This window comes from Oncorhynchus keta, chromosome 35 (genome assembly GCF_023373465.1).
Source record: "Oncorhynchus keta strain PuntledgeMale-10-30-2019 chromosome 35, Oket_V2, whole genome shotgun sequence".
Classification (NCBI taxonomy): Eukaryota; Metazoa; Chordata; class Actinopteri; order Salmoniformes; family Salmonidae; genus Oncorhynchus; species Oncorhynchus keta.
The window spans coordinates 20903771-20925912 of record NC_068455.1 but is presented as its reverse complement, the minus strand read 5'-3'; the positions used below and the strand labels follow the sequence as shown (position 1 = coordinate 20925912).

General features: G+C 41.4%; 3 protein-coding genes across 4 annotated transcripts in view; 2 read left to right on the top strand and 1 right to left on the bottom strand.

Annotated features, from left to right (window-relative positions):
- The window catches only part of LOC118368118 (tectonin beta-propeller repeat-containing protein 2-like), a 37750-nt gene extending 32896 nt beyond the window's left edge, over window positions 1-4854 (top strand). Inside the window, exons 18-20 of the mRNA XM_035751897.2 lie at window positions 1827-1968; window positions 2152-2301; window positions 3179-4854. Coding sequence (XP_035607790.1) covers window positions 1827-1968; window positions 2152-2301; window positions 3179-3330 — 444 coding nt within the window. The 3' untranslated portion in view covers window positions 3331-4854. The remainder of the gene's footprint in view (window positions 1-1826; window positions 1969-2151; window positions 2302-3178) is intronic.
- A 546-nt stretch (window positions 4855-5400) lies between these two features.
- LOC118368120 (ankyrin repeat domain-containing protein 9-like) lies at window positions 5401-7500 on the bottom strand. Its single transcript, XM_035751900.2, has one exon. It carries the CDS (start codon window positions 6348-6350, stop codon window positions 5481-5483), a length of 870 nt encoding a protein of 289 aa, XP_035607793.1. The 5' UTR covers window positions 6351-7500; the 3' UTR covers window positions 5401-5480.
- A 1203-nt stretch (window positions 7501-8703) lies between these two features.
- LOC118368119 (REST corepressor 1-like) lies at window positions 8704-21737 on the top strand. Of its 2 annotated transcripts, none has more exons than XM_035751898.2 (12): window positions 8704-9528; window positions 9628-9687; window positions 10344-10424; window positions 15786-16000; window positions 16209-16336; window positions 16482-16560; window positions 16648-16701; window positions 16818-17024; window positions 17241-17318; window positions 19732-19789; window positions 19990-20228; window positions 20472-21737. In XM_035751898.2, exons 1-12 carry the CDS (start codon window positions 9372-9374, stop codon window positions 20511-20513), a joined length of 1398 nt encoding a protein of 465 aa, XP_035607791.1. In that variant the 5' UTR covers window positions 8704-9371; the 3' UTR covers window positions 20514-21737. The 2 variants fall into 2 exon arrangements, with proteins under 2 accessions (XP_035607791.1, XP_035607792.1); XM_035751899.2 differs by having other exon boundaries at window positions 8707-9528; window positions 16209-16327.
- Window positions 21738-22142: the final 405 nt, after the last annotated feature.

The window sequence follows — 22142 nt, the reverse complement described above, 5'->3', positions numbered from 1 at the left end:
GTTGCTTATGTACAGTGCCTTGCGAAAGTATTCGCCCCCCTTGAACTTTGCGACCTTTTGCCACATTTCAGGCTTCAAACATAAAGATATAAAACTGTATTTTTTTGTGAAGAATCAACAACAAGTGGGACTCAATCATGAAGTGGAACGACATTTATTGGATATTTCAAACTTTTTTACCAAATCAAAAACTGAAAAATTGGGCGTGCAAAATTATTCAGCCCCTTTACTTTCAGTGCAGCAAACTCTCTCCAGAAGTTCAGTGAGGATCTCTGAATGATCCAATGTTGACCTAAATGACTAATGATGATAATACAATCCACCTGTGTGTAATCAAGTCTCCGTATAAATGCACCTGCACTATGATAGTCTCAGAGGTCCGTTAAAAGCGCAGAGAGCATCATGAAGAACAAGGAACACACCAGGCAGGTCCGAGATACTGTTGTGAAGAAGTTTAAAGCCGGATTTGGATAGAAAAAGATTTCCCAAGCTTTAAACATCCCAAGGAGCACTGTGCAAGCGATAATATTGAAATGGAAGGAGTATCAGACCACTGCAAATCTACCAAGACCTGGCCGTCCCTCTAAACTTTCAGCTCATACAAGGAGAAGACTGATCAGAGATGCAGCCAAGAGGCCCATGATCACTCTGGATGAACTGCAGAGATCTACAGCTGAGGTGGGAGACTCTGTCCATAGGACAACAATCAGTCGTATATTGCATAAATCTGGCCTTTATGGAAGAGTGGCAAGAAGAAAGCCATTTCTTAAAGATATCCATAAAAAGTGTTGTTTAAAGTTTGCCACAAGCCACCTGGGAGACACACCAAACATGTGGAAGAAGGTGCTCTGGTCAGATGAAACCAAAATTGAACTTTTTGGCAACAATGCAAAACGTTATGTTTGTCGTAAAAGCAACACAGCTCATCACCCTGAACACACCATCCCCACTGTCAAACATGGTGGTGGCAGCATCATGGTTTGGGCCTGCTTTTCTTCAGCAGGGACAGGGAAGATGGTTAAAATTGATGGGAAGTTGGATGGAGCCAAATACAGGACCATTCTGGAAGAAAATCTGATGGAGTCTGCAAAAGACCTGAGACTGGGACGGAGATTTGTCTTCCCACAAGACAATGATCCAAAACATAAAGCAAAATCTACAGTGGAATGGTTCAAAAATAAACATATCCAGGTGTTAGAATGGCCAAGTCAAAGTCCAGACCTAAATCCAATCGAGAATCTGTGGAAAGAAATGAAAACTCCTGTTCACAAATGCTCTCCATCCAACCTCACTGAGCTCGAGCTGTTTTGCAAGGAGGAATGGGAAAAAATGTCAGTCTCTCGATGTGCAAAACTGAGAGACATACCCCAAGGGACTTACAGCTGTAATCGCAGCAAAAGGTGGCGCTACAAAGTATTAACTTAAGGGGGCTGAATAATTTTGCACACCCAATTTTTCAGTTTTTGATTTGTTAAAAAAGTTTGAAATATCCAATAAATGTCGTTCCACTTCATGATTGTGTCCCACTTGTTGTTGATTATTCACAAAAAAAATACAGTTTTATATCTTTATGTTTGAAGCCTGAAATGTGGCAAAAGGTCGACAAGTTCAAGGGGGCCGAATACTTTCGCAAGGCACTGTATTTTATGTTTAAGTCAATCCTCATATCTTCAGACTGCTAAAGAAAATTGTCTTAACATTTTACTATAGATATTGATGATAAAGTCATTCTGGAGACATACCAGACAAAAATATTTGACCCTCAGCCCATGATATCTCCTGTTGTGCTGTGTTGTTGACACCGTCATGGTTTTCTGCTCCATCAGCCACTAGGAGTGCATTTTATTAGAATCCACACCAGTCCCAACGACAGCATGCTGTGGGCCATGGACAACAGAGGGAATGTACATGTCCGCACTGGAATCACAGACGAGATGCCTATCGGCACAGACTGGGAACACATTCCAGGTGAATGACCTGAAGATTGACCAACTAGTCAGACATCCAACGATAATTAATAACACCTTTGTCCGACTCCAAAGACTATGTCATCTACATATTCATAAGTGAAAGATCAGACACCCATTCATAAAACCTTTGTCCAAAGACTAGATCATAATTTTTCCTTTCATTTATCCAAATTATTCCCAGGCTTGCAGGCCAGTCAGCTGGTGCTGAGTGTGAAGACTGTTTGGGTGCGCTGCCCCAACGGGGAGGTGGCGAGGCGCTATGGTATCACTGACAAGAACCCAGCAGGGGACTACTGGAAGAAGATACCAGGCCTGCTCAACTGGCTGACAGGTGAGTGATGAGGGAGGGAGGGAGGGAGAGGTAAGTGATGAGGGAGAGAGAGGTAAGTGATGAGGGAGAGAGAGGTGAGTGATGAGGGAGAGAGAGAGAGAGAGAGAGGTGAGTGATGAGGGAGGGAGTGGTGAGTGATGAGGCTGAGTGAGTAATGAGTCACCACCATCCATAGCATGACTAGACCCAGCCTTATCTACACCACCATCCATAACTTGACTAGACCCAGCCTTATCTACACCACCATCCATAGCATGACTAGACCCAGCCTCTGCTACACCACCATCCATATCTTGACTAGACCCAGCCTTATCTACACCACCATCCATAACTTGACTAGAGCCAGCCTCATCTACACCACCATCTCTAGCCTGATTAGACCCAGCCTCAGCTACAAAAAAAGGCGAAATTGGCACCAACACACACCCCTTATGAATATTCCACTAGCAATTAGCCTACCAACCAAATTTTCTATTTTCATGAACACAGCTTCATTCTGAGAGAGAGAGAGAGAGAGAGAGAGAGAGAGAGAGAGAGAGAGAGAGAGAGAGAGAGAGAGAGAGAGAGAGAGAGAGAGAGAGAGAGAGAGAGAGAGAGAGAGAGAGAGAGAGAGAGAGAGAGAGAGAGAGAGAGAGAGAGAGAGAGAGAGAGAGAGAGAGAGAGAGAGAGAGAGAGAGAGAGAGAGAGAGAGAGAGAGAGAGAGAGAGAGAGAGAGACTTCCATTGTGCACATTTGAGATCTACTACATTGCAGTCACAATACTGATCTACAAGTCATCCCAAATAACTCCTTGTTAGGGGATCAACATTACAAAATTGTGTGCCTCTGCTTCGCCTTGCTCAAACTGATCACCTCCAACATGCTGATTGTCCCACAGTGACACCCATGGACGAGCTGTGGGCTGTGAGTGTGTCTGGAGGTCTGAGGCACCGGCTCACCGAGACCCTGGTGCACAACACCATCAATTCCCATGTCAACACAGGCTCCCTGAGAGGAGAGGACCTGGAGGAGGAGTGGGAGGTAATCTAAAGAAGACTGAAATTGTGTTATATTCCCTATATAGTGCACTACATTTGACTAGGGACCATAGGGCTCTGGTCAAGTCGTGGACTATGAAGGGAATAGGGTACTATTTCTCACGTTTCTCCCCAACTGAAACAACCACTCTTTATTAATATTCACTTTCACTACTGAAATGGGCTGCATTGCATTTGTTGGTGGGCACTTTACCTACTGTATGTCTTTTTAATGTTATCATCCTATGTACATAATAGATTCTAAGGCAACTGCTAGGTGCTTATGAATCAGTACGGATTGCACAATGGCTCTGTGGACAGACAGGATGGGATAATTGGTGTTACCAAGGGAACGGGGTGTCTCGCAGACCACCTCATGCTGTGTACAACCAGTGTTTACTTTTAACCTAACCCAACCAATCCCTATTGAATTTAATTTAAGGAATGAATTGTTATTAGTTTTAAAAAAGTAATTATTGGTGACATTTTAGGAAGGCAATATTTTTCTTCATTTTAGTTAGTTTGCACTTTAATTGAAGTGGGAAGGTAACTGCACTCCCAGTACACAGCACTAGTCAAGACTTGCTACCCTGAGACCGTACACAGCATTAGTCTAGACTTTATACCCTAAGACAGTCTGTTGTTTTCTTAGAAAACATCCTCTCCCAAAGGAACTTACTGTAGCTCTTGTATTGTTTTTTACATATCGATTTATTCCGATGAAAACTGTACGTACCACAACACACTTAGAACCTTCCAATAGGGTATCTTCAATTAAATATTTAGATCTGTCATACCTCTAGTCCAGTTGAACCACTATCACAGGAGTTATATAGGGCCATGGTCTTTGAATTATGTTTTCATGTTGTTTTAAAGGAAACTACGATGGTAGTATGAAGGAGATCCATTGAATTTTTTTACTGTTTATAATAACATAGATGGAATGTGACTGTAAGTACTTGAATGGAGAAATGTATCATGTTAGTCACAGTGCAAGGGTACCACATAAGTGTAGGTGCTTACTGTGCACATATTGATTGATGCTTCCTTTTTTACTGTGGAATACTGTGCTCACTAAGGAAGGGATATTTGCAGGAGTTTGTTCTGGGAGATTTATAACACGTGTATTTTGTATAACTACCAGAAAGGGAAACGAACCAAATAATTTATTCTGTCTTAATACAGCTACTGAATAATTAAGGGAATCATGCATTTAATGGTATCATATTGTTGCTTCTGAATACTGTACTCTAGTGCTATTTAATCCTTAGGAGTTTGCCAGTTCAATTCAGATTGACAAAGTCCGGGCCAGAAGTAGTGAACAATATAGATGAATAGGGTGCCATTTGAGATGTAAAATCAGATTTAAAGACAATGTTTTACACTAGACAGGAAAACCCAAAGATCGAGTTGAAGTATCCCCTCTGTGAATGTCTATATGGGATACACAGCACTGCAAGTCCACTGAATCCTGTTGTATGAATCCATGCCTCTCCTCAGTATGAATGAACTTCCTTATTAAAGGTGTTTATAGAGACTCTGCCTGATGGTGCTGTATGACCACCATAGATATAGCAGTGTTTCTCAACTCTATAGAACTGCACATTTTTACTCTAGGCCATCACTAACACAGTGCTGATCTGAAACAAAATTGTGGGGGCCTAGGACAGGACTGGAGCTGAGAATGTTTTCCTTCTGACCATGAGCCGTGCAATCATCAGCAGAGAAAACAACCATGAATGTGTGCAAAAAGCACATTCAAACCATTGTGCCATGTTATGGGTGATACCATGCTGTGAAACGTTCATAGTTTTGGACCTAGTCTATTGTTTCTGTAGGTCTGTAACACAACACTTCTCAGTTGCCTGTGTAGTTTCTATAGTAATAACGTTCTCTGCCCTGCTTCACTCCACAACCGCCAGATAATGGCCAAGTATATTCTGGTTGAAAGAAAACTGCAACAGGTTCTCTTGTGTACACAACTCTTATTTACATTGCAACATTATTCAAGTCCAGATGTGTATTCTATAGTGCATTGTTTTTAAACATCAAAATGAAATAACCTTTTGAGTTGTTGTTCCTATTTACAAAGCTGCATACTGCATTTTATTCACGCTATTAAATCGTTCACACCATAGCCAAAAATAAACCTGTCGAGTAGTTTCATCTGGTATACTGGTGTAGCCTGAAGTCCAGTGGTTTCAGAAAGTCTGGCAGAGAGTCCAACTGTTTAACAGGTTTAGACTGGGTCATCGTATGCATAGCCTGAACAAAGAGAGAGGGAGGAGATAGTTCTAAAAGCCACTGGAACGCCTGCTCTCCAATAAGACTCTGCCACAGCCCTGGATTCTTCTGCAACTGTCCCTTCATTTGAAAATTGAATTTTGGCATGAAGAGAATGAGGTAACCAAGGCAGACGTGCTTGCTACGCATGTCAGCCTCGCCCTGATGTATCTGATTTAGGAGGCAGTCCAAGGGGGTGTTCCCATCTCGGTCTGTGACATAAGGACATGCACCGTGTCCTAGTAACATAATCAAACACTCAGGGCGCACCAGTTCGCACGCCAGATGCAATGCGTATTTGCCTCCTTGCATGTGAAAACATCCACGGGTGTTCAAGTAGCTCTGGCGCTCACTATCAGAGAAGTCTTTTAGGGAGTCCATGACCATTTTCAGGATAGTAATACGATTATAGCGAACAGCTACTGTGAGATGCGGTGTTGCTGATGCTTGGCAGCAGCAGAAGCTTTGACTGGGCATCTCCAGTGCACCAACAGAGTATCTGTTGAGGAGGAATTTGGCGTATTGTTGATGGTCGTGAACAAGTGCATACAGAAAAGCCTCGGGTGGAGTAAAAGAGCATGCCCGCCCTTCTTCTTCCCAATGAAACACTTCCATAGTCCGCATGTCCTCGAGCACCCATACTGGTAACACGTCCCGCACTGCTTGGTAGAAGGCAAAGGAGGTTCTTTGGCACTGTTTCTCTGATTTATAATCGCCCGGGCTGTCAAACACACCTAGATCGTAAGGCATTGCTACTGTGTTCGGCAGATTCCTTTAATTTCTGAATATACCTTTTTTTGCAAGGTATAGCCTAGCACCTCTGTGCCAGCTCTGTTAACATCAACACAGGATGTCAGATGTGATTTAGAAGAAAACAGTTATAAATATATAAAATAATCAATAGCTGAATTTAGGGAACTTGCATAACACACGGCAAAAAGTTTTTCAAATCAAAATGAAAGCCTATAGCAAACGGCTCTTCTGTCTCGCTGCTCTTGGAGTCGGTGTTCAGTATGTTTCGGCTGTTATTGACTTGCTTCAAACCTTCTTCAGACTCCATCGGCACTTTATATACCCTTGCTGGTGGCAATAGTGGAACTCCTTCACGACTGCCCTCGTTGGTCGCTCACTGCGTCAACAAATATCCCCATTGGCTGTTTGATGACGACTCCAAGGTGAGATTAAATGTGACGTCCTAAATGCCAAGTGCCGTTAACTTTAAAGTATGTGTTTAGTGCGCCATGTGAGCGATTTGTTTGGGCAACGCGCTATCGCCCCCCTATCGAATGTCCCCAGTGCATACAGAACCGTCCGGTTGTGGTTCAGGAGTGCATTATGTAATTGAGCGTCTGGTGCAACGCGCCACCTCGGGTTTCATAATTTTCAAGGAATTTACATTTAGTTTAGATCGTGTTGTGTCGTCAGGATTAGGTTACACCTATCGACTGTAGACCTATTAAACAAGATATACCACATCAATAACATGGACTACAGGTCTCGACATGCAACAATATAGATATTTGAGATTGTTTTTTAAACGATGACATTCAAATTAACCTCAAATTGTGTACCAGTTTGTAGGTTCGTGCAAAAGTCAAATGTATGTGTTATATAACGTATTAGTTTTAGTAGCTTCAGTTTAGGACAGACAATTATAGGCGTATTTTCGATAGTCCACCACGCCATCTGCCTGGTGAATACGTGTAATTACATGTCATAACCTTGAATTGACAAAGTAGCATATGCTCATCTTCATCATCTTCACCTTCGTCACCCATTTAAATACATTTGAAAACATACAGCTTACAATATGTCCACACATCATGGTATGATCAAATCTGACCTGTTGACATTATTTGTGAGTCATGCAGAAGTGTAAATGCAATTTAAAATGGGTTATGAAGTGGGAAATCAGTGTAAAATTGGTTCTGAATCAGCTAATTAAAATGTGTAGTGAAATAAAACATATTATTATAGTATCCTTTCTGTTACTGGCCCAATGCTGTAGCCACTATGCTACCTTTAGCCCATACTGGTGTGGAGTTGTATGGGCTTCTACTGTTCTCCATGTTCTACTTGAGCATGGTTTTGAGTAATAGCAAACAGGCACAGTGATGTTCCATAGAGTAAACCCCAACCCTACTAACATGACATTATGGCATGGGTAATCTGTGTAGCCTATGTAATGAGAAATTGAAGATCACTAAAGATAATATTTAGATTTACTGTATAGATGTGAGCATGACTGCTGCAGCTAGATAGGGCTGGGCTATACTGTATAAAATAGGCCACGTTAAAGTTCAAAAGAAGCATGATGGATGAGTTTTTGATTAAATTAATGTTAAGTGGAGAATGAAATACATCACAATCTGTTATCACCACATCTGTGTGGGAATAACAATGGAAAAAGCATAAGAGCAGAGGAAAAAAACAAAACACATGTATCTTATTCATGTATCTGCACAGATACAGTGCCTTCCAGAAGTACTTGGCCAGTGAAGTAAAAAAAAAAGAAGAGAAATTAATATCAGGTAAAAAAAATAGCCTATAGAAAGTATTTCCTATACCTATCGGAGGACCCCCATTTAGCAAGATATGAGTCTAGCTCAAGTAGGCTATTGAGCTCCCCAAATATTGTTTGACTTCCCTGGCGAGATATTTTTGGAGGTCATAGTTTGCAACTGCATTGCCACATTGCTATGAATACATGCACATACTATTTTAGAGTACCCTTTTCAAGGAGACCAGAAGTAGCTTGATTGTGACAATGTGAATGCAAGACATTGCTCCTTTATAGGGCTTCTGAGGATGGGGACCAGGGGCTCATGACAGATTGAGGTTAATGAGCTAATATAGGTTTAATTTGGTCTCTGGCATATAAACAAAAACGAAAATAAATGCAGTCCTTTAAAATAAAATAAAAGGACTGAAATTCATATGATTTGATTAATTTATTCACTGTTTTCAGTGAGATTATTTTAAATAGCCTTGGATTTTTATTACTTCCATAAATTGGCTGTATTTGCAGAACTAATTTAGTTTAGTTGCTTAAATTCCCAATTAAATAATTACTTAATCAATCGTAGCCTCTAGTTTCCAGGTAAGAAGAGAATTGGTCCTCATCATTAGTTTGAGCGGTCTCTCTTCAGGGCAAGGCTTGAAAAATTCTGAGTTCCATTTGATGCAGTCGTGCACTTTATCAAGACCCCGTGGAGTGTGAACTAGCAACCGACCTACCTGGCAAGATTCTCGACACCTCTTAGTAACGACTATAATGGACAAAAGTAGCCAGCTAACTAGTCAAAGTCTATAGAATATAGTCGACAAATGCTGGTGTTAAAGCCACGTAGCTATGCTAATGTATTTCAAAAACCAAGCTTGCTAGTTGCAACCGCAACTTTTATCCAAGTAGTAGCAAGCTAGCAGTGAAGCACCCCTCGCTAACTTGGGTATTTCATGCTAGCTAGCTTTCTGGGTGGCTGGTTAATATTCAAGAGAGCCACACAACAGCTTTTTGGTCACCCGTCATATTTTTTGGAGCAAGCTAGCTATCTGAACTAATTAAATAATAAAGCAGTCTTTAGCTGGTTAGTTGACCAATTTAACCAGTTGGTCATCATAGTTTCGTCCAGCTAGCCAGCAGCTTAGCTAGCCAACTCGCTAACGTTACTTTGTTCGCTAGCTAGCAAACTAGCAAGGTGCTGCTGACGATAGCCAGACAGTAGCTAGCCGAAATTCAAATAGTTTTGTTGCTCTTTCTCAATTTAAAAAATGCCTGCAATGATGGAAAAGAGTGGCTCAGAAATGTCTGGGAAAAGAAGGGGTAGGAATGCAGTGAATAATCCAAACAAAAGTTTTTCTACAAATGGAAATAGCAACAATTCATGGGAAGAAGGAAGTTCGGGCTGTTCCAGTGATGATGAGCATGGTCGGTCAACACGACAGTGGTAGCCTCGGTCACACTAAACTACTTCATACAATTGTACACTGATTCAAAATGTTAATCCTGTGTTTATTTAATGTTCAGGTATTGGTGGTATGAGAGTTGGGACTCAGTATCAAGCTCTTGTGCCAGACTATGATCCAGGTGAGTCATTTTACCGTTAAGACAGTCGTAAAGCTAGAACACGTTACCAGACGTGATAGCCTCGAACAATTCCTGGCTGTAGATTCCACGAACCTTTACTAACCTATTCCACGAATCTTGACTAAACTGGCTTGTTAATGCTAATCTTGATTCTTCTGACATTCCAACTCCTGTACATGGCTACATTTGTTTAATGTTTGAATGGATTTAACAACACAACTCAATCACTGATGTTAAAATATATCCAATATATTTCAGCATTTTTAGCTGCTGAATTAAAACATTTTTTTAGATGAGATAGCTTATTTAAAAAGTTTGTTTTACACCAGTCATAGCTAGGCCCTAATTGTTGGGTGAACAACCATTATTATTTATTGAGAGAGAGAAATATTGTTTAGATATGATTGCTACCCATCAAAGAATGAAGCATTATGAAATTGATTGTAGCTGCTTTTACTTTATGATTGTAAGTCCTGACTGCTCATGGTCCATATTTGTTTTAAATTGTATAAATGATCTCTCTGTGAGATGATTGATTGGCTTGTGATGCCAATTTCACCAGTTTCATTTTTTTATTTTTTTTAAAGTTAAAGGCAGTGTAGTTTAAGAGTAATGAAGTCACTGGTAATCATTTAATCCCATTAAATCTATGTCAGAGATTGCCAAAGTGGCCGAGGAGAGGGACAACTTGGGCATGCGGGTGTGGATCCCCAGTCGGAACCTGGCCGAAGCTAAATGTAAGGAACATTCAAGCCATTTTCTCATTATATACTAAATGTAAAATAGTTGCTTTTACAAATCTGAAGTTTTACCTGAAGCAAAATATTAACTTAATGATTTAACTACAATAATAGCAGAAATGGGTAGATGAGTGTTATTCCAGTCTTTTGTCTCTCTTTCTGTCTCTCTATCTCTCTGTGTGTGCCCTTGACTTTTTCCACATTTTGGATTCGGCTTTTTCAGCCACACCCATTTCTGACAGGCATTTAAAATTTAGCACACAGCCATGCAATCTCTGGCAGCAGAATGGCCTTACTGAATAGCTCAGTGACTTAACTTGGCACTGTCATAGGATGCCACCTTTCCAACAAGTCAGTTCCTCAAATTTCTGCCCTGCTAGAGATGCCCCGGTCAACTGTAAGTGCTGTTAAGTGGAAACGTCTAGGACTTACAACTGCTCAGCCGCAAAGTGGTAGGCCACACACAGAATGGGACAGCCTTTCCTGTTTCACCATGACAATGCCCCTGTGCACAATCAGAGGACCATAAAGAAATGGCTTGTTGAGATCGGTGTGGAAGAACTTGACTGACTTGCACAGAGCCCTGACCTTAACCCCATCGGACACCTTTGGGATGAATTGGAATGCCGTCTGCGAGCCTGGCCTCATCGCCCGACCTCACTAATGCTCTTGTGGCTGAATGGATGCAAATCCAGCAACAATGTTCCAAAATCTAGTGGAAAGCCTTCCCAGAAGAGTGGAGTCTGCAAAGGGGGGACCAACTCCACATTAATGCCCATGATTTTGCAATGATATGTTAAATGAGCCGGTGTCCACATACTTTTGGTCATGTAGTGTATGTTAAGCTTAAATAAGTTCAGGATGCAAAATTTGGTTAAGAAGCCACAGTTACATGGACTGTGTGCAATACATAATAGTGTTTAACATGATTCTTGATTGACTACCTATTATATGTACCACACACATACAATTATCTGTAAGGGCCCTCAGTCGAGCAGTGAGTTTCAACCATCTTTGCTGGCCATTGCAGAACACCTGCAGGAAATCACGCAGAGAACGAGCCGTATGGCTGGTGGCATTTTCATGCTGGAGGGTCATGTCAGGATGAGCCTGCAGGAAGGGTACCACACGAGGGAGGAGGATGTCTTCCCTGTAACGCACAGAGTTGAGATTGCCTGCAATGACAACAAGCTCAGTCCGATGATGCTGTGACACATGGCCCCAGACCATAACGGATCCTCCACCTCCAAATCGATCCCGCTCCAGAGTACAGGCCTTGGTGTAACGCTAATTCCTTTGACGATAAACGGGAATCTGACCATCACCCCTGGTGAGACAAAACCATGACTCGTGAGTGAAGAGCACTTTTTGCCAGTCCTGTCTGGTCCAGTGAAGGTGGGTTTGTGCCCATAGGTGACGTTGTTGACGGTGATGTCTGGTGAGGACCTGCCTTACAACAGGCCTACAAGCCCTCAGTCCAGCCTCTCTGAGCCTATTGTGGACAGTCTGAGCACTGATGGAGGGATTGTGCTTTCCTGGTGTAATTCGGGGCAGTTGTTGTTGCCATCCTGTACCTGTCCAGCAGATGTGATGTTCGGATGTACCGATCCTGTGCAGGTGTTACACGTGGTCTGCCACTGTGAGGACGATCAGCTGTCCGTGCTGTCTCCCCATAATCACAAAGTGAAAACAAGTTTTTAGAAATGTTTGCAAAGTTATAAAAAAACTAATACCTTTTTATTTATATAAGTATTCAGACCCTTTTGCTATGAGACTTGAAATTGAGTAGGTGCATCCTGTTTCCATTGATCATCCTTGAGATGTTTCTACAACTTGATTGGAGTCCACCTGATGTAAATTCAATTGTTTGTACATGATTGGGAAAGACACCTGTTTATATAAGGTCCCACGGTTGACAGTGCATGTCAATGCAAAAAGAACAAGCCATGAGGTCAAAGGAATTGTCTGTAGAGCACTGAGCCTTGATTGTCGAGGCACAGATCTGGGGAAGGGTGCCAAAAAATGTCTGCAACATTGGTCTCCAAGAACACAGTGCCATCCATAATTCTTAAATAGAAGAAGTTTGTAACCTGTGGAGATGGGAGAACCTTCCAGAAGGACAACCATCTCTGCAGCACTCCACCAATCAGACCTTTATGGTAGAGTGGCCAGACTGAATCCACTCCTCAGTAAAAGGCTCATGACAGCCCGTTTGGAGTTTGTCAAAAGGCACCTAAAGTACTCTGACCATGAGAAACAAGATTGAACTCTTTGGCCTGAATGCCAAGTGTCATGACTGGAAGAAACCTGGCACCGTCCCTACGGTGATGCATGGTGGTCGCAGCATCATGCTGTGTGGATGTTTTTCAGCTGCAGGGACTTGGAGACGAGTCAGGATTGAGGGAACGATGAACAGCGCAAAGTACAGAGAGATCGTTGATGAAAACATGCTCCAGAGTGCTCAGGACCTCAGACTAGGGTGAAGGTTCACCTTCCAGCAGGACAACAACCTTAAGCACACAGCCAAGAAAATGCTTCAGGACAACTCTCTGAATGTCCTTGAGTGGCCAACCCACAGCCTGGACTTGATCCCGATCAAACATCTCTGGAAAGACCTGAAAATAGCTGTGCAGCGACTCTCCCTATCCAACCTGGCAGAGCATGAGAGGATCTGCAGAGAAGAATGGGCGACACTCCCCAAATACAGGTGTGCCAAGCTTGTAGCTTCATACCCAAAAAGACTCGTCAGTAATCGCTGCCAGAGCTGCTTCAACAAAGTACTGAGCAAAAGTTCAGAATACGTATGCAAATGTGATATTTATTTGATACATCTGCTAACATTTCTAAACCTGTTTTTGCTTTGTCATTATGGGGTATTATTTGTAGATTGATGGGGGAGGGGAACAATTTTTAATACATTTTAAACTTTCTGAATGCACTGTACATTCCCTGTGGGGACGACGTCGTTGATGCACTTATTAATGAAGCCGGTAACTGATGTGGTTAACAATGCTATCGGAAAAGTCCCGGAACATATTCCAGTCTGTGCTTGCGAAACAGTCCTGTCGCTTAGCATCAGCTTCATTGGACCACTTCTGTATTTTAGTTTCTGCTTGTAAGCGGCAATCAGGAGGATAGTTATGGTCAGATTTTCCAAATGGAGGGAGAGCTTTGTGCATGTGTCTGTGTGTGGAATAAAGGTGAACTCAATTTCTTTTTGCCTGTAGTTGCACAGGTGGCATGCTGATAGAACTTAGATAAAACGTATTTCAGTTCTCCTGCGTTAACCAGCTACTAGGAGTGCCACATGCGTGAGCATTTTCTTTTTTGTGTATGGCCCTTTACAGCTTGTTGAGTGCAGTCTTAGTGCCAGCATCGGTTTGTGGTGGTAAAAAGACAGATAAACTCTCTTGGTGAATATTATAGTCTACAGCTTATCATAAGGGGCAGCAGGGTAGCCTAGTGGTTAGAGCGTTGGACTAGTAACCGGAAGGTTGCAAGTTCAAATCCCCGAGCTGACAACGTACAAATCTGTTGTTCTGCCCCTGAACAGCCTGTTAACCCACTGTTCTTAGGCCGTCATCGAAAATAAGAATTGGTTCTTAACTTACTTGCCTAGTTAAATAAAGGTAAAAATAAAATACGGTATTCTAACTCAGGCGAGAAGAACCTCAAGACTACCCTAGTATTAGGTTGCGCACCAGCTGTTTACAAAGAGGCATTCCCAAAACTGCCGGTCGGTCCTGCTAGATTTTTAAAAATGTCCACATCCTTGTTCAGCCATGACTCTTGGAAAAATAGGTTATTACATTTTTTTTTAGATCATGTCGATAGGATCATCTCTAACGGAGCCTGTCCAGTTTATTCTCCAGTGATAGAACAGAGGGTAGGCGGTTTATCCACTCGCAGATGTAGTCCCTTCAGGTATCCCGCACGTCTGTCTCTATAGCGCCGCCACCGCCTCCTTCTCAGAGGGAGTCTGGGATTTGGGTCTTGTATAATCAATATGTTCTCCACCTCTGACTCATTGAAGTAGAAGTCCTCACCCAAATCGAGGTTAGTGATAGCTGTTCTGATGTCCAGAAGCTCTTTTCAGTCATGGGAAATGATGGTGGAAACATGAAACCAACCCCAAAATGTTTTTAAATCCACAGTTAAAAAAAATATGCAAAATAGCACAATTGATCAGGAGCTTTCTAACTCTGCATTGTTGGCAAAGTAAGCATTTCACGGTAAAGTCTACACCTGTTGTATTTCTCACATGCGCCAAATACATCTTAATTTGATTTTTCATTTTATTTGAGCCCGTAAAACAGCTGCCAAAAAACCCACATTCGAATATCCCTTTGAGCTTGGTGAAGTTATTAATTACATATTGGATGGTGTACTGCATCAATATACCCAGTCACTACAAAGATACAGGCATCCTTCTGAACTGTTGCTGGAGAGGAAGAAATACGCTCAGGGATTTTACTATGAGGCCAATGGTGACTTTAAAACAGGTAGGAAACTTGAGGATGGATCAACAACATTCTAGTTACTCCACAATACTAACCTAATTGAAAGAGTAAAAAGAACTGTGCCTGTAAATTAGAAAGTATTACGAAACATGCATCCTGTTTGCAATAAGGTACTAAAGTAATACTGCAAAAAATGTCCTGAATACAAAGTGTTCAGGGGCAAATCCAATATAACATGTTACTGAGTACCACTCTCCATATTTCCAAGCATAGCTGTGGCTGCATCATTTTATGGGTATGCTTGTAACCCCCAAAATAAATAAATTGAATGGAACTAAGCATAGGCAAAATTCTAGAGGAAAGCATGGTTCAGTCTGCTTTCCACCAGACACTAGGAAATGCATGAACCTTTTTAGCAGGACAGTAACCTGAAACACAAGGCCAAATCTTTAATGGAGTTGTTTACCAAGAAGACAGTGACTCTTCCTGAATGGCCGAGTTAGATTTTCAAGTAGATTTTAAGTCAAAACTCTATGGCAAGCTTGAATTTAAAAAACAAAACAATAATAATACGAATAATGTGCAAATTTTGCACATTCCAGCTGTGGAAAGCTTTTAGAAACTTACCCAGAAAGACTCACAGCTATAATCGCTGCTTCCACAAAGTATTGACTCTGTGTGAATACTTTTATTTAAATTAGATTTCTGTATTTGCAATAATGTATAAAACATGTTTTAACTTTGTCATTAGAGGGTATTGTGTGTAGACGGGTGAGAAGATAAATGCATGTCATCCATTTTTAATTCCGGCTGTAACAAAACGCAATGTGGAATAAGTCAATGGGGTATAGTATATACTTATTGAAGGCACTAAATACCATTTTTATTTTTTTTACAGTGGATGAATACATTGCAATTACCAAAGAGAAGCATGGGTACAACATGGAGCAGGCACTGGGGATGCTTTTCTGGCACAAGCACAACATTGAGAAGTCCCTGGCAGATTTGCCCAACTTCACACCTTTCCCAGATGAGTGGTCAGTGGAGGACAAGGTCCTGTTTGAACAGGGTTTTAGCTTCCACGGAAAAACTTTCCACCGTATACAGCAGATGGTGAGAGACTAAACATTTTTTACATTTTTAGTTTTTTAAAAATCTGTTTAAAACGAAATACTTCATTGACAAACATTGTAACACATAGTTGACCATGGCACATGAGACACTAAATACTAATTTGGGGTGCCCATTGTGTGATGTCTCTAAACAACAAATCATGTAGAAAAAAATGTTTTCCTTGATTGATAAAGTCTTCTTGTGCTAGTTGCCTGACAAGTCCATTGCCAGCTTAGTTAGATTTTACTACTCCTGGAAGAAGACACGGAGCAAAACCAGTGTCATGGATCGCCATGCACGCAAGCAGAAGAGGGGACGAGAAGAGAGGTATGAAAAGTGTGTGCTTTTGTTTAAAATGCATGAACCACATTCTCTCTTCCTTTTAAAAACTTAAATTGGTTAGAAAAACATATTGTAATCTTGGAAAGTCAGGCCAAGAATACATTTTTCTATGTATAAATATTTTGCTTTGTCTTTTTAGTGAGAATGAGGCTGAGGAGACCAATGGTAACACTCCAAGGGATGTAGTGTACGAACCAAATAAGGACGAGAAGAAAGAGGTGGGTCTGTTCAGAGGCTCTTGTAACTTAATATACAAATAGATGCTGTTTTATTGAACCAACTAACATGTAGATTTTCTGTTTCAGCTGGGTGCTGCACCTGAGAAACAGGAGATAAAACCAGTACCAGTGGTACAGAGGGTAGCTTCTAAATATTTTCATTACCATTTGAATAGAAACATACATAATTCATGTTAAATTCTCCCTCGTTTTGATACTTTGGCCATTTTAACCCAAATGTATTCCTTTACGTCTAGCCGAATACTAGTATGGCAGAGAAACTGACCCAAGTCAAGAAAGAACCCCAGGGTCCTCCAGGGAAGAACCAGCATCGTGCTAAAAAGAAGCCTCCTAAAGGAATGCACCTGAGCCAGGGAGACGTAGCTGCTATGTCCACCAGCCCCCCTGCTGCAGTCGGTGTGCTGAGGCAAATCGACATGGAGCTGGTTGCCATCAAACGGCAGGTTAGTGTTAGTCTTAGCATCAATACATTCATCTTCTCTGTGCTAGGATTTTCTTCTCTGAGAGTAAGTTTTGCGTCAATCATGTATCGATGTTAATGGGAGATTTGTGTGAAAATTAAGAACGGGACCTAAAGTATCTTCAGTATTGTCCTGTGTCCGGGTGAGAGATGAGTTAACCTAGAAATGTTTCCTGAATGAGTTCTATCCCTTTTCTAGATCCAGAGCATCAAACAGAATAACAGTGCTCTGAAGGACAAGCTTGACATAGGAGTGGACCACTTCAGAGTACCTGAGGTAAAGCTAATGCTTACCTAGAGTTCTGACGATCTAATTTGGTCTCTTTCTCCATAGAATGAATGTTACTCTTGTGGCTTGTAACCAGGGGTTGGAACAAAAATGATTTTCCAATCGTTCCGTTCTGAACAGAATTTTTTTTTGTTTCGCTGAAGTTCTGAACAGACTTGAACTAAAAATCAGTATCTATAGTTCCTTTTTAAACATTTGGCTCCATATTTTAAATTCTTTCACTAATCAGTGTGGATAGAGCAGCTTACTATGGAGCGACTGAAATTTTGCGAGTAGGGAAAGAGCGAGAGATTAAGTTGGCTTGATGCCCTGGGCATCTTGTTATGACATACATTATCTGAATTAAGATCCACAGAATTATACCTATGGAGGAGCGGTTTCTATGAACAAGCTTGAATGTCTTTGAACTTCTGAGATTTGCCTTAACGTTGTACCAGAGCTAGCTAACAAGCTTGTGAATGCAGAGTGGCACCAGAATTTTAATTAAAAACACGCCTTACCATTTTATAGTTAAAAATACGTAGTGAACTGAAGAAAAATAAACGCAACATTTTACTGAGTTACAGTTCATGTAAGGAAGGAAGTCAGTCAATTGAAATAAATTCATGATTCCCTAATGACTGGGAATAAAGATAAACATCTGTCACAGATACCCTAAAAAAAAAGTGCTGGGGCGTGAATCAGACAACCAGTCAGACAACCAGTCAGTATCGGGTGTGACCTCCATTTGCCTCATGTAGTAAGACATATCTCTTTCGCATAGAGTTGATTAGGCTGTTGATTGTGGCCTGTGGAATGTTGTCCCACTCTTCAATGGCTGTGCGAAGTTGCTGGATTGTGGCGGAAACTGGAACATACTGTCGTACACATTGATCCAGAGCATCGCCAACATGCTCAATGGATGACACGTCTGAGTATGCAGGCCATGGAAGAACTGGGACATTTTCAGCTTCCAGGAATTGTGTACAGATCCTTGTGACATGTAGCTGTGCGTTATCATGCTGAAACATGAGGTGACGGCGGTGGCTGAATGGCACGACAATGGGCCTCGGAAACTCTTCCCAGTATCTCTGAGCATTCAAATTGCCATTGATAAAATGCAATTGTGTTTGTCCGTAGATTATGTCTGCCCATACTATAACCCTACCGCCACCACGGGGAACTCTGTTCACAAAGTTGACATCAGCAAACCGCTCGCCCACACAATGCCATACACGCTGTCTGCCACCTGCCTGGTTCAGTTGAAACTGGTATTCATCTGTGAAGAGCACACCTCTCCAGCATGCCAGTGGCAATCGAAGGTGAGATTTGCCCAATGAAGTCGGTTAGGACGCCAAACTGCAGTCAGGTCAAGTCCCTGGTGAGGATGAGGAGCACACAGATCTTCCCTGAGATGGTTTCTGACAGTTTGTGCAGAAATACTTCAGATGTGCAAACCCACCGTTTCATGAGATATCCGGGTGGCTGGTCTCAGTTTATCCTGCAGGTGAAGAAGCTGGATGTGGAGGTTTTGGGCTAGCGTGGTGACACGGTTGTGAGGCCCGTTGAACGTACTGCCAAATTCTCTTAAACAATGTTAAAGGTGGGTTATGGTAGAGAAATGAACATTTAAATTATCTGGCAACAGCTCTGGTGGACATTTCTGCAGTCAGCATGCCAATTGCACGCTTCAACTTGAGACATCTGGGGCATTGTGTTGTGACAAATCTGCACATTTTAGTGGCCTTTTATTGTCCCCAACACAAGATTCACCTGTGTAATGATCATGCTTTAATCAGCTTCTTGATATGCCATAGCTGTCAGGTGGATGGATTATTTTGGCAAAGGAGAAATGCTCACAAACAGTGATGTAAACAAATTTGTTCACACAATTTGAAAGAAATAAGCTTTTTGTGCATATGGAATATTTCTGGGATCTTTTATTTCAGCTCATGAAACATATTTCCTTACACTTTACATGTTGCATTTTTGTTCAGTATAAATAGTATCCTTAACTAGCATTGAAAAAGTTAATCCATTCTTCTATAGTAAAAAATCTCTCCCTAATTTCTGAATATGCTCAAACACACTGGCAAAGATTTTCAGGTGGCATGCAGACACTGAAATACATTTGAGTGAGGACTTTGCATAGTTGCTTTGTTGCAGATTGTTTGTGGGACTGAAAACAAATGCCCGGAACGTAAAAGAACGTTACTAACTAGTTCCCATGCTTTTAAAAAGCGGTTATGGTCCGGAACAGTATAGATCACTTTCGTTCCCGGTTCTGTTCCTAGAAAAACATTTTTTTTGCGGTTTTCTGTTCTTTCCCTGAACTGGTTCCAACCCTTGCTTTTAACTCATTATGACCTGTGGTGTATGTCATGTTTGTGTGCCAGTGATAACATGACCATTCATGTCTCAGGTGACCCAGAAGTTCAACACTCGCTGGACAACAGAGGAGCAACTGCTTGCTGTACAAGGTAATTGATTGCAATTGCAACAGATGTGTAGGGATTAGAGAAAGGGAGGAGGTAGAAAGAAAATGTAACCAACTGAAATGGGGCTCATGTGAAAAGTCATTGTATAAAGAATTCCATCTTAAGTTGTTTTGCTGGGGGGGCATGGCACATAATCTACATTTGTATAAAATGTTTGTTCCCTCCATTGTAACATCTTCCAGCCATAAGAAAATATGGGCGGGACTTCCAGGCTATCTCGGACGTGATTGGCAACAAGTCAGTGGTGCAGGTGAAGAACTTCTTTGTTAACTACCGCCGACGCTTCAACCTGGATGAGGTGCTGCAGGAATGGGAGGCTGAGCACGGGATGGAGGGAGCAGCCAAGGGAGGAGATGATGAGAAAATGGACATATCTTCTACTGGAGCCACCACCCCTGTGGTGCCAGAGGATCAAAAAGAGGTCTGTGACTGACTAATTTAATTGCATTCCATTATGGATTTAAAAATTGTAAAGGATTTAATTGGCTAAACTCAGTTATCAATCTGTATGAAATGAGACAATTTGCACTGTGCCCTACTATTTTAGTGGTCCCCTTTTTATTTGCACCAGTATAGTAATTCAGAGGGATGTACAAAGAACTCCAGTCTTTAATTTCAGTTTAATTTGCCAGATGTATTAATTGCAATTACTCCTCCTTTACAGGAATCATCGCCAGTGGTGGCAAAACAACCTCTGGCATCCTGAGTGGTCGGCCATCTTGGATTTTTCTGTTGGCCGAACTCCTCCCTCTGAGATTTTACTTTTGTGCTGAAGAGGCGATGATTAATCTGCACAGGTTACATCCTGTCTGTGTGTGCTTCTTCAAGAAGGTCATTCCTGTTACCTCTTCCCCAATTCAAGAGTGTTTTGCAGCTGCCCACCAATTAACTCAAGCGCCATTCTTCAGCCGGTCTGACAGTCAAAGTAACCAGGATTATCTGACTGCACTTTATCCCATCACTGTTTTTGTCACCTTGGTGAGAAGGAAAACATCTGTATCAAATGTAACTTGTTTTTGTATCTGGCCTCTCTTACCCTGTCACTCAACATTACAGATGATCCCTGTGATCTCGACCACATTACACATTTTTCATTTTATCCTTCTGTAACCCTCTTTACTTTGTAAAGACTGGTTTTGGTTGTGTAGTATTTAATCACAATGGGTCTCATTATGAAATGACCCTGTGGATTACTATCCTGTCATTCTGTGTGCTTGATGAAGATGTCTTTGTACACCAGGCAGACATAAAGAAAAAACACCCCAATGAATACCATCGCAGTGTTGGAGATGGGGTACAACTCGCCTGACACCCTGACACAGGGCGTAGAATGAGAGGATGGCATTTCCACAGGAACATTTCATATTGAGACCCAGTGCAAGTTGATACTACACAACCATTTCTATTTGTCTTCTTCCTCCCTAACCTTTTGTCTGTGACCCTAGTGCATATTTATAAATAATGCATTAGTTGTTGTAATTAATGTAAGGAACTTTAAATAGGAGCTGTTAAACATTGTGAGGATGTCCATTTTCAGTTTACTAGTAACCTCAGGACAATCGGGTCAACACAATTTATGTTACGAATTTTTCAGTTGAAAGGACCGTTGAATGAGAAGTTAAGTACATGAATGAGAGAATTTTGATATTTTTAATTTAAACATTGAGTTTGAAATGTGTTATTTGTCAGTTCAAACCTTGTCCCTTTCGCAGCAACCTGCCTATGCTATTCAACTGTTTTTAATGTACTGATACCATGATTTAGCTTACTGTTTTGAAACTTTTTTTTATATATATTTGTGAAGAAATTGTGAATGCCTGAGGTGGGGTTTTAATGTGTACATTTTATTGCCGTCATTTACCATTGTGTATTCAGTTTTCTCATTAATTAACCATAAATAAATTTGAAGGATTTATAGGGACATTTAAAAGATTCCACTGGATGCTCTTTTTGTATTTTCCTGCTATTTGATTTTAGCCTGGTCCCAGACCTGTTTGCTCTTGCCAACTCCATTGCTTATTGTCAGTCACAACATGACATAAACAGGTTGGCACTCAGGCTCATTTGTTCTGTCGTTCAGCACGACTTGTCATATTTAGGTCAACTCTATGTTAGGAAGGTGTTCCAAATGTTTGGTACACTAAGTGTATATAAAACCTTGAGTGATGAGCAGTTCAAGGGATGATGCCTTTTCTGAAGAAGGATCATGAGCTATTGTTTCAGAACAGATAGCACAACTATAAATGTTTTTACTTGGATAGGAAGACATTTTTCAAGTAGAGTATGTGATGGGTACCGAGTGTACAGACCATTGCACATTTCTGTGTCTGACAGC